This window comes from Diorhabda carinulata, chromosome 7 (genome assembly GCF_026250575.1).
Source record: "Diorhabda carinulata isolate Delta chromosome 7, icDioCari1.1, whole genome shotgun sequence".
In the NCBI taxonomy this organism is placed as follows: Eukaryota; Metazoa; Arthropoda; class Insecta; order Coleoptera; family Chrysomelidae; genus Diorhabda; species Diorhabda carinulata.
In genome coordinates this window covers 24,951,041-24,963,789 of record NC_079466.1, presented here as the reverse complement: position 1 = coordinate 24,963,789, position 12,749 = coordinate 24,951,041, and the positions used below count along the sequence as shown (strand labels likewise).

Sequence of the window (12,749 nt, the reverse complement as noted above, 5' to 3'; positions counted from 1 at the left end):
TTTATATACATTACGGATATTTATTAATATATTTATACAAGTTGTTTTAAAACCATACAAAATATTACAAATAGTATTTATTTGAATTGAGACTGGACGGACTAGAGGATGAAGTTGATAGGATAAAATTCTGAAAACGATGTAATTTCCTAAAACATAACAAAATAAAACTAAAAAATTAAACTTATATAACAATACTGTGGCAATTCTTAGGCACTATTTTCTATTTTTTCTGTATCGATACCGAATCATATACCAATTCACTGTACTATTTTAATCGATTTTACGATGTAGTTTCACGGTTCAATAACAAATATATATTTAGAAATCATTAATCATTTCTATTTTTATAATAGGTACCGAAATTTTAGAAAAAATAGTATAAATTCGATGTAAAAATGGTAAACGTTTTATTTTGGTTCGAAAAAGTGGTATATTGTTCAAAAAAGCTTGAGCAAAATTAAATAATACTGTTATTGCAAAATTCCAAACTATTATATCCAAAAAAAAACAATTAAAAACATAACATACGAACTCGTCCACTGATATAGACCGTGAAGTCGGTCCTGTTCCAATATGTCATCATAGAAACTAAAAATTAAGTAAAGCGTCTGTTTTCATACATTTACGTTAATTTAGAAATTACCAGAATCAGAAATATCTAGAATGTGATTTTAATATATAAAGCGGAAGTTAAAAAAAAAAAATTTTTGTTACCATTTTTTGGAGTCGTATGGTAAGGATCTGCAGGTTGAGGAGAATGGAAATAAAACGTAGAGAGACAAAATTTGGAAATATAGAAAATTGGGAAACCATAGAAAGGTTCCAGGACAATGGAGAGGAGCTGCAAGTTATGGAAAATTGAAATAGAGAATGGAGGAACGAAATTTGGAAATATTGAAAGTTTTGGAACCACAGAAAGGCTGTAGTCCAATGGAGGGAATCTGCAAGTTATGGGGAATGGAAATGGAACGTGGAGAGATGAAATTTGGAGAACATTGGAGAACCGTAGAATCAAAAAATGAAAGAAATGAAAATGATGACGCAAATTTTTTTTTGGATATATTTTAGTTTTTTTAAAATAATTTTCGATTTATATAGCACCGAATAAAAATTTAGGGGTAATACTATATTTATAAGGGATATATAACTATATATTAAGCTTATATATGGCGCCACAGTGATAAATACATAAATTATATACAGTACGTCCCACTAATTGGAATTTTTTATTATCAATTTCCTTGGAGAAAGTCATTTTTAATTTTATTTTAATCAAACTTCAATATAAAAACGTGAAAAACGCAAGGAAGTGTTTACGCGCGCTGTATCTCGTAAACTAACAATCCTACAGAAAATTTTATACATCATTATTTTTAGTAAATTTAATTATCTACAACTTTGTTTCTAATACTTTTTCCCGTAAAATCTAAAATAAAAAAGTTATAAACAACAATAGTCTGAAAAAAAATGTTATATCGCTCAAAAGAATTATTTAAATATTGTTCAGTTATTATTGCTTATAACTTTTTTATTTTACATTTTAGACAAAAAAATAATAGAAAGAAAGTTATAGAAAATTTGATTTACTACAAATAATGTCGTATGAAATTTTCTGTGAGGTTGTTAGTTTACGAGATACAGTGCGAAAACTTTTTGCATCACTCTTTTTAAATGACTAAGTAGAAACAAGTTTTATTTTTGCTTATAACTTTTTTATTTTACATTTTAGACAAAAAAATAATAGAAAGAAAGTTATAGAAAATTTGATTTACTACAAATAATGTCGTATGAAATTTTCTGTGAGGTTGTTAGTTTACGAGATACAGTGCGAAAACTCTTTGCATCACTCTTTTTAAATGGCTAAGTAGAAACAAGTTTTATTATTGCTTATAACTTTTTTATTTTACATTTTAGACAAAAAAATAATGGAAAGAAAGTTGTAGAAAATTTGATTTACTACAAATAATGTCTTATGAAATTTTCTGTGAGGTTGTTAGTTTACGAGATACAGTGCGAAAACTTTTTGCATCACTCTTTTTAAATGACTAAGTAGAAACAAGTTTTATTTTTGCTTATAACTTTTTTATTTTACATTTTAGACAAAAAAATAATGGAAAGAAAGTTGTAGAAAATTTGATTTACTACAAATAATATCGTATGAAATTTTCTGTGAGGTTGTTAGTTTACGAGATACAGTGCGAAAACTCTTTGCATCACTCTTTTTAAATGGCTAAGTAGAAACAAGTTTTATTATTGCTTATAACTTTTTTATTTTACATTTTAGACAAAAAAATAATGGAAAGAAAGTTGTAGAAAATTTGATTTACTACAAATAATGTCTTATGAAATTTTCTGTGAGGTTGTTAGTTTACGAGATACAGTGCGAAAACTTTTTGCATCACTCTTTTTAAATGACTAAGTAGAAACAAGTTTTATTTTTGCTTATAACTTTTTTATTTTACATTTTAGACAAAAAAATAATGGAAAGAAAGTTGTAGAAAATTTGATTTACTACAAATAATGTCGTATGAAATTTTCTGTGAGGTTGTTAGTTTACGAGATACAGTGCGAAAACTTTTTGCATCACTCTTTTTAAATGACTAAGTAGAAACAAGTTTTATTTTTGCTTTTAACTTTTTTATTTTACATTTTAGACAAAAAAATAATGGAAAGAAAGTTGTAGAAAATTTGATTTACTACAAATAATGTCGTATGAAATTTTCTGTGAGGTTGTTAGTTTACGAGATACAGTGCGAAAACTTTTTGCATCACTCTTTTTAAATGACTAAGTAGAAACAAGTTTTATTTTTGCTTTTAACTTTTTTATTTTACATTTTAGACAAAAAAATAATGGAAAGAAAGTTGTAGAAAATTTGATTTACTACAAATAATATCGTATGAAATTTTCTGTGAGGTTGTTAGTTTACGAGATACAGTGCGAAAACTTTTTGCATCACTCTTTTTAAATGACTAAGTAGAAACAAGTTTTATTTTTGCTTATAACTTTTTTATTTTACATTTTGAACCAAAAAGTATTGGAAAGAAAGTTGTAGAAAATTTGATTTACTACAAATAATATCGTATGAAATTTTCTGTGAGGTTGTTAGTTTACGAGATACAGTGCGAAAACTTTTTGCATCACTTTTTAAATGACTAAGTAGAAACAAGTTTTATTTTTGCTTATAACTTTTTTATTTTACATTTTGAACCAAAAAGTATTGGAAAGAAAGTTGTAGAAAATTTGATTTACTACAAATAATGTCGTATGAAATTTTCTGTGAGGTTGTTAGTTTACGAGATACAGTGCGAAAACTTTTTGCATCACTCTTTTTAAATGACTAAGTAGAAACAAGTTTTATTTTTGCTTTTAACTTTTTTATTTTACATTTTAGACAAAAAAATAATGGAAAGAAAGTTGTAGAAAATTTGATTTACTACAAATAATATCGTATGAAATTTTCTGTGAGGTTGTTAGTTTACGAGATACAGTGCGAAAACTTTTTGCATCACTCTTTTTAAATGACTAAGTAGAAACAAGTTTTATTTTTGCTTATAACTTTTTTATTTTACATTTTGAACCAAAAAGTATTGGAAAGAAAGTTGTAGAAAATTTGATTTACTACAAATAATATCGTATGAAATTTTCTGTGAGGTTGTTAGTTTACGAGATACAGTGCGAAAACTTTTTGCATCACTTTTTAAATGACTAAGTAGAAACAAGTTTTATTTTTGCTTATAACTTTTTTATTTTACATTTTGAACCAAAAAGTATTGGAAAGAAAGTTGTAGAAAATTTGATTTACTACAAATAATGCCGTATGAAATTTTCTGTGAGGTTGTTAGTTTACGAGATACAGTGCGAAAACTCTTTGCATCACTCTTTTTAAATGGCTAAGTAGAAACAAGTTTTATTTTTGCTTATAACTTTTTTATTTTACATTTTAGACAAAAAAATAATGGAAAGAAAGTTGTAGAAAATTTGATTTACTACAAATAATGTCGTATGAAATTTTCTGTGAGGTTGTTAGTTTACGAGATACAGTGCGAAAACTCTTTCCAAATTTCTACCAAAAATAAAATGTCACCTAAAAAGGGTTAATAGGAAAAAATATTTATTAATACGAAATGTGTATATTTTTTTTAATATAAATTAATGGAAATTCAATTCCTGATAATTTTGATTTTTTCCCGTTGAAATTGACGATAAATTATTTTTTTCCAAATAAAATAATTATAGTGGGACACATTGTATAATAACATTTTTTAAACGATGGCAAGATCGAAACTTAAAATTTTTAATTAATAAATAAAAACAAACAAAAAAGGTAACTCGAGTTATAATTTTCTGTAGCTCGTTTTAAATCAAATAAGTAGAAAACAAAAAAATTAATAATAAAAAAATATTGGGATTTAAAAAAAATTATATAACCTGATTTTTATTTATTTCAATTTTTGAGTTTTGAAAATTATTTTCTTGTTTTATGTTTTCTACTCATTCACCATCAAATTACAAATAAAACATACCAAAACAACAATAGACCCTTATTAGACCGGGGTTGATAAATTTTGAAATAAAAAAAATATTATTAAGTTGAAATTTATTGGGAAAAGGAAATAATGAGACAAAATTGAAATAATTGAAGTAATTTGATGAAAATTATAAGGGGGTGAGGTTTTAAGGGTTTATTTCGATTTAAGAGAAAACCATGAGTTTTATGGGAAAATGTTATAGAGAAAAGTTGTTGGTAATAGGGAGATCTACAACTTTTGTACTCACATTTTTTTCATATAACCTCAAAATTTAAGAGAAAAATTGGAAAAAACAGAATTTTTAGTTTTTTATTTTTATTTTACAAAAAAATATTTCTTAACCTTGGAATTGTGTCAAAACTTATCTTTTATGTCACAAATAGATTGTAATTCTTTTTATTTGAATTAATTATCTTTTCACCTTATTTTCACTATTTGATAAAAATTAAAGAAATAAAAACTTGTTTTTTTGAATTTTTCTCTTAAATTTTGAGGGTATATGAAAAAAGTGTGAATACAAAAGTTGTAGGCAGTAAAAAGATCTACAACTTTAGTATTCACACTTTTTTCATATAACCTCAAAATTTAAGAGAAAAATTGAAATTCAAAGTTTGAGTTTTTTTTTTATTCGAAATAAAAAGATTATTAATTTGAATAAAAAAAATATGATATGTTTGTGACATAAAGGGATGACTTTTCACAAAATTTCACGATTAATAAATAGTTTTTTGTGAAATAAAAATAAAAAAACTAAAAATTCTGTTTTTTTGACATTTTCTCTTAAATTTTGAGGTTATGTGAAAAAAGTGTAGATATAAAAGTTGTAGATCTTTTTACTGCCTACAACTTTTGTATCTACACTTTTTTCACATAACCTCAAAATTGATCAGAAAAATTCAAAAAAAAAAACCAAAATTTTTAGTTTCTTTTTTTTTTCAATTTTTCTGATAAATTTTGAGGTTATGTGAAAAAAGTGTAGATACAAAAGTTGTAGATCTTTTTACTGCCTACAACTTTTGTATCTACACTTTTTTCACATAACCTCAAAATTGATCAGAAAAATTCAAAAAAAAAACAAAATTTTTAGTTTCTTTTTTTTTCAATTTTTCTGATAAATTTTGAGGTTATATGAAAAAAGTGTAGATACAAAAGTTGTAGATCTTTTTATTGCCTAAGACTTTCACTGACAACTTTTTTTCGTAAAACTTATAGTTTTCCCGGAAATCATCAAAATAAACCGTTTCGCACCCTTAAAACCGCTACCCTTTCCATTCCACGACTCCAAATCACCCATAAATCGTTATTTTTCATTGTTTTTCACATATTCTATTCCTCTACCAATAAATTTCATCCTCCTAATATATTTTTACCACTTTCCCGAAAGACTTCAACCCCGATCTATATCCTGTCGAATCAATTATACCCATCATAGTAACTATTATCGATTTTGGTATCTATGGGGGGTTTATGGTCCCCGCAAGTGGGGAAATTCGGCGGAACAGGTGGAAGATCCGCCTGGGTACCGATCTGGAATACCAAATTCATTCCGATCACTATATGGAATAAAAAGTGACAATGGAATAACCAAAAACCCGGATTATCAGCCCTAAATCTCAAAACGACGTATCCGTTATTAGGTACGGCGATCGTATCTTTTCCCGGTGGCAAATTGAATTGTCTATGTAGAAGACCTTGTCTATCCAGATCCAGAGCGTGTTTCAAATTGATTTTTTTCACTTGTTGATCCGGGGATCTACCGATACCGATCACGTTGAAGGAATGACCGTGAAGATGGAAAGGGTGACTCAAATTCGGTTGTTGCACTGAAATAAAACACCATAAAAATAAATTTCACGCACCACCGTATAATATTTCCAAGCTGGTACTCACCTTCGTCCACTAGAACGACCTCGACGACTGCGTTTAAGGGTATATCGACCTTATGGGTGCACATGCAGTTCTGACCGCAATCCGGTGGTCTGTTATCACCGTTACAGAATTGTTCGGGATCGATTTGGTCGTACTGGGAAATTAGAGGGGCCGGAGGCGCCATATACGATATTTCATCGATCAAACTTATCACGTGGTCTCCGTTCGGCGCAACTAAAATAATTCGAATTTTGAATCTCAAACGAAACTTGAAAAAAATCGACCGAAAGATGATAAAATCGAAATTCCAGGGCGAAAAGAAGAAGAATTACCATTAGGTAGTACTAAAAGGCTTAGAAACACGAATATCTAGTAATATTTGACATGTTTGGCAACGAATTGGTGATAGAAGATCAACACATCGAGAAGATTCTACGACAACCTTCATACTGAAGAAAACAACCGTTAATACGATGATTCTTGAAGGGAACTACTCTTTGGGGTACTCAATCGATCTGATTTTTATCCTAAAACTGATGTTTTCCGGTTAGTTCCTTCGTGAAGACTCCACCAAGAAGAAAAATCCAGTAGATCCATCTCCTGGTCTGAATCCGAACCGTTCTGATAGGATTCCAACGACTACTGTGTCTATAACTAACAGATCAATGGAAAAAACCACAAATCTCATAAACCAGGAAGAGATCTGATCCTTGTTGTATCCATTTATCCTTATTCCTATCTGGTTCTGTTGATTTTGATCCTAAAACTGATGTTTTTCCTTTAGTTCCTTCGTGAAGACTCCGCCAAGAAGAAAAATCCAGTAGATCCATCTCCTGGTCTGAATCCGAACCGTTCTGATAGGATTCCAACGACTACTGTGTCTATAACTAACAGATCAATGGAAAAAACCATAAATCTCATAAACCAGGAAGAGATCTGATCCTTGTTGTATCCATTTATCCTTATTCCTATCTGGTTCTGTTGATTTTGATCCTAAAACTGATGTTTTTCCTTTAGTTCCTTCGTGAAGACTCCGCCAAGAAGAAAAATCCAGTAGATCCATCTCCTGGTCTGAATCCGAACCGTTCTGATAGGATTCCAACGACTACTGTGTCTATAACTAACAGATCAATGGAAAAAACCACAAATCTCATAAACCAGGAAGAGATCTGATCCTTGTTGTATCCATTTATCCTTATTCCTATCTGGTTCTGTTGATTTTGATCCTAAAACTGATGTTTTTCCTTTAGTTCCTTCGTGAAGACTCCGCCAAGAAGAAAAATCCAGTAGATCCATCTCCTGGTCTGAATCCGAACCGTTCTAACAAGATTCCAACGACTACTGTGTCTATAACTAACAGATCAATGGAAAAAACCACAAATCTCATAAACCAGGAAGAGATCTGATCCTTGTTGTATCCATTTATCCTTATTCCTATCTGGTTCTGTTGATTTTGATCCTAAAACTGATGTTTTTCCTTTAGTTCCTTCGTGAAGACTCCGCCAAGAAGAAAAATCCAGTAGATCCATCTCCTGGTCTGAATCCGAACCGTTCTAACAAGATTCCAACGACTACTGTGTCTATAACTAACAGATCAATGGAAAAAACCACAAATCTCATAAACCAGGAAGAGATCTGATCCTTGTTGTATCCATTTATCCTTATTCCTATCTGGTTCTGTTGATTTTGATCCTAAAACTGATGTTTTTCCTTTAGTTCCTTCGTGAAGACTCCGCCAAGAAGAAAAATCCAGTAGATCCATCTCCTGGTCTGAATCCGAACCGTTCTAACAAGATTCCAACGACTACTGTGTCTATAACTAACAGATCAATGGAAAAAACCACAAATCTCATAAACCAGGAAGAGATCTGATCCTTGTTGTATCCATTTATCCTTATTCCTATCTGGTTCTGTTGATTTTGATCCTAAAACTGATGTTTTTCCTTTAGTTCCTTCGTGAAGACTCCGCCAAGAAGAAAAATCCAGTAGATCCATCTCCTGGTCTGAATCCGAACCGTTCTGATAGGATTCCAACGACTACTGTGTCTATAACTAACAGATCAATGGAAAAAACCACAAATCTCATAAACCAGGAAGAGATCTGATCCTTGTTGTATCCATTTATCCTTATTCCTATCTGGTTCTGTTGATTTTGATCCTAAAACTGATGTTTTTCCTTTAGTTCCTTCGTGAAGACTCCGCCAAGAAGAAAAATCCAGTAGATCCATCTCCTGGTCTGAATCCGAACCGTTCTAACAAGATTCCAACGACTACTGTGTCTATAACTAACAGATCAATGGAAAAAACCACAAATCTCATAAACCAGGAAGAGATCTGATCCTTGTTGTATCCATTTATCCTTATTCCTATCTGGTTCTGTTGATTTTGATCCTAAAACTGATGTTTTTCCTTTAGTTCCTTCGTGAAGACTCCGCCAAGAAGAAAAATCCAGAAGATCCATCTCCTGGTCTGAATCCGAACCGTTCTGATAGGATTCCAACGACTACTGTGTCTATAACTAACAGATCAATGGAAAAAACCATAAATCTCATAAACCAGGAAGAGATCTGATCCTTGTTGTATCCATTTATCCTTATTCCTATCTGGTTCTGTTGATTTTGATCCTAAAACTGATGTTTTTCCTTTAGTTCCTTCGTGAAGACTCCGCCAAGAAGAAAAATCCAGAAGATCCATCTCCTGGTCTGAATCCGAACCGTTCTGATAGGATTCCAACGACTACTGTGTCTATAACTAACAGATCAATGGAAAAAACCACAAATCTCATAAACCAGGAAGAGATCTGATCCTTGTTGTATCCATTTATCCTTATTCCTATCTGGTTCTGTTGATTTTGATCCTAAAACTGATGTTTTTCCTTTAGTTCCTTCGTGAAGACTCCGCCAAGAAGAAAAATCCAGTAGATCCATCTCCTGGTCTGAATCCAACGGATACTGGTCGCTCTAATAAGGACTCTTCATCGTGAGAACCAAATTGATAGATCTGGAGTGTCGGAATACCATTTTTCCTTTTGGTAGTTGTTGATGGTGGAATAAAGACACAATTAGAAGAAGCGATTGCTAAGATTGACGTTCAAAAAGAAAGAAGAAGTTTTAGGTAAAGTAGATCTACAAGTGGAGACTTTGAAGAAACTTTTTGACACGGTACGAATAGAAAACGTTGGAAATGGGTGAAAAGTAGAAGAAGAAATTGTCGACGGAACAATTGATGATGAAATAACCTCAAAATTGGATCTGAGAATACCAGGAATGAACCTGAGCTGCAAATTTGAATGACGTGTACAATTGGAGATGTTTGGTCCTGAAATATATGACAAACAAATATCGATATTCATTAGAGATCGATGAATCATCGACGAAGGTGTTAAAAATGGAAACAGATAAAGTAGGACGAAGAAAAAAATTTTTTATCGTTAAATCACTGTCACTTGTCCTTTTTGTCCTTACCTAAATGTCTGTTATAAGTATTGGGTTGGAATAATTCTTCCGGGGTGTACACGTGGAATCTGAACGGCAAGAAAATCTTAACGTCCGGTCGAGGTTGAAGGAGTCCGGCGTCTATTTCCCTCGCGTTTTTCAATTGACTAACACAGATGGCGTCCTTTCTTACTATATTACATCTAGCGTCCAATGGATTAAGTACCTAATAAGATTTTTTTTATATACACTGTACAATTTACAGAAGCGGATTGTTCAAATAATTTACAGCGATTTTATACAGAGCAAAGTTTCTAAAGCATACATATACATATATATTTAAATATTTATAAAGTTCTTTCGATAAATCACCTCAAAACATCAAAATATCCCGATTAACCGGTTTTGTTGAAATTGCACCGCATCAGAGCGATGCAACAACTTCCTTAATATAGAGGAAAAACAACACCAGGTAGCGCCGCTAGTTAAATCATGTAGCTAAACTCTCTCGAGTGGAAAATTAAATATTTTGATAGGAGTTAGATAGTTTGAGACATAATTTACGACCTTGAGCGTTAAGGATGGATTAAAAACTACGAAAACGTACATCAAACGGCATTGGACGATGGTTAGACGGATAGATGCTGATTAGAGAGATAGAAAAGGCTTTGGGCATGTCCGAAGAACGCATTTGCTATAAACTGACTGAAAAATTATGAATATTCGAGCCATCCCAGCGTTAGGTGCTGGATTTGGATCAAAAACTCATTAGAAAAAACCTCCAAAACCTTCAAAAAGATAAAATAAGAAGAAGATAATATTTTGTATCATTGCTCCATCAGATGGAAAGAGTAATTAGAACAAAACAAAAGCATTTGAAGGAAAAGAAAATGCATTTTCATCAGTAAAATGCATTTTAACAAATTTCAGTACATGCCGATGCTAAAATTCATGAAATGCATTTCGAATTGGTAAACCGTCCACAGTAACTACCAGATTTGGCGTTTGGTGACCTTTTCGCGTTTTCTAACCTCAAAATTTCACTTATAGGAGAGAAGTTTTTTTCAAACAACCACGTAAATGTTTATTTTGAAAATTGAACAGGATTAGATTATATCTGAACTGAATTTTTAGTGTCAAATGTTGAAAAATGGAAATAATTTTGAAAAAAAATTTTTTGTTACATAAAAAACTTGTCAAATAACCCTCGTAAGTTGATAAAGATGATTTATTGAATCGTAGTTTCAGTGTATAATTTAAATTTTGGATTTCGAATATACAGGGTCATTTAGAAAGCTGTTTAATAAAAATTAAGTTTTCCAAAAATGTACAAAAACTTATACAAAGCACATATTTACATATCTATTAATAAAATATTGTTAAATAAAATCAATTTCAAATCTTTCTTAATTAAAAATTAATTTAAAAAAAAAACAGGTAAAAAATGACATTTCGACCCATTTCGGTCTTTATTAACACGTTATCTGTTTTTCGAAATTAATTTTCAACCAAAATAGACCAAAAATCAAAGGATGTAACAAGAAAAACAAATCAAAAAAGTCCAAAAAGTGAAAAATTCGAAATAAATAATCTACAAAAATTTTTTTCATACAAATACATTTTTCTCAATGTAGTTTGATAGAAATAAATAAATTTTATTGTACTTGAATCACTTCTTTTACTTTAAATTCACTCGTAAAAAAAATTGACTTACCACTCCTTGAGGTAACCCGAAATCGTAAGTAGGTGGTGCGCTTGTTGGTTGATAAGGACCCCTAGCGTATCTCAATATACCTAATTGTTGCACCCTACGGATACCACATTCTCCTAAACCCCTCAATTGAATCCAATAAGCTGTCGGATTCTGATTAGCGGTAATAACGAAATCGTACCTTTCACCTAATAGAAAATAATTAATCAAAAAACGTGTAATTCGAGTCGATTAACAAACACGTTCGGTTTCATCAAGTTTCAACGAGTTCTCGCTGATTTGAGGTCCCTACGACGTTTCGGAGTGTGTTTATCACGTGTACTCCATTTGGTTGTCAATTTGACACCGATAAATCCATATTTCATCCCTTGTCACATAAATTACATTATAATAATTAGTATTATTTATTAAGAACGCAATTTGTTTTTAATAAAATTATCGTTGTTACAGAAGACGCGATTATGAAAATTAAACATTTTTTTTCTATATATATAAAGAAGTCAAAATAAAATAAAACTTACGTCAAAGTTTTCAGTAGTAAACCTGATATATAAATCGCACTTTTTATTATTTCCACTTATAACCGATCGTGTTTGTTAATCGACTCGAATTGCACGTTTTTGAATTTACGATCTTCTGGTTCAACAATCATTCCAGCGCGAAAAGGAGGTTATAAACACCCCAATAATTCTAATAAAAACTGTGTGTAAGTGAGGGTATTACTCACCGGAAAATGAAATGATCGTGTTAACTTGGACAGGTTGAACTGGTTCCCCGTCAGTGGCGATCAAGGTCAAATCGTGACCTTGAATAGTCAATTGCGCCGGACATACAGAAGCGAAGGAATTTATCATTCTGAATCTGTATTTTTTCCCCGGCGTCATGGTGAATACTTCTAAGGGTGTATTCGTCATGAAACCCGTATTGGGATCTCTGAATTGTCCTTTTCCGTTTATCAAAACACTTTCGGGGTCTTGTCCTGTGTTTACCTATAACACACATTCAACAAACAATCAGAATAATTCTCCGTTCGAAATTTAGAGCAAAAAATCTATTATACAAGGTGTAGTTGTGGGCGAAAGGGCCCCCGCTACCATATGTGCAAAGTGTGCAAAGCCATCTTTAAAAAAAACCATTTTGTAGGGTTTTTAAGGGCTAAAATATATCACGTCACATGCCTTAAAGGGCACTAAAATCCGTTT

General features: G+C 31.1%; 1 protein-coding gene across 1 annotated transcript in view; it reads right to left on the bottom strand.

The window, feature by feature from the left end:
- Positions 1-12,749, bottom strand: part of LOC130896618 (uncharacterized) — a 64,759-nt gene continuing 52,010 nt past the window's right edge. The window contains exons 5-9 of the mRNA XM_057804819.1: positions 12,275-12,536; positions 11,551-11,735; positions 9,867-10,062; positions 6,424-6,636; positions 1-6,356 (exon numbers count right to left, since the gene is read on the bottom strand). Of these exons, the coding sequence (XP_057660802.1) occupies positions 5,947-6,356; positions 6,424-6,636; positions 9,867-10,062; positions 11,551-11,735; positions 12,275-12,536 (1,266 nt within the window). The 3' untranslated portion in view covers positions 1-5,946. The remainder of the gene's footprint in view (positions 6,357-6,423; positions 6,637-9,866; positions 10,063-11,550; positions 11,736-12,274; positions 12,537-12,749) is intronic.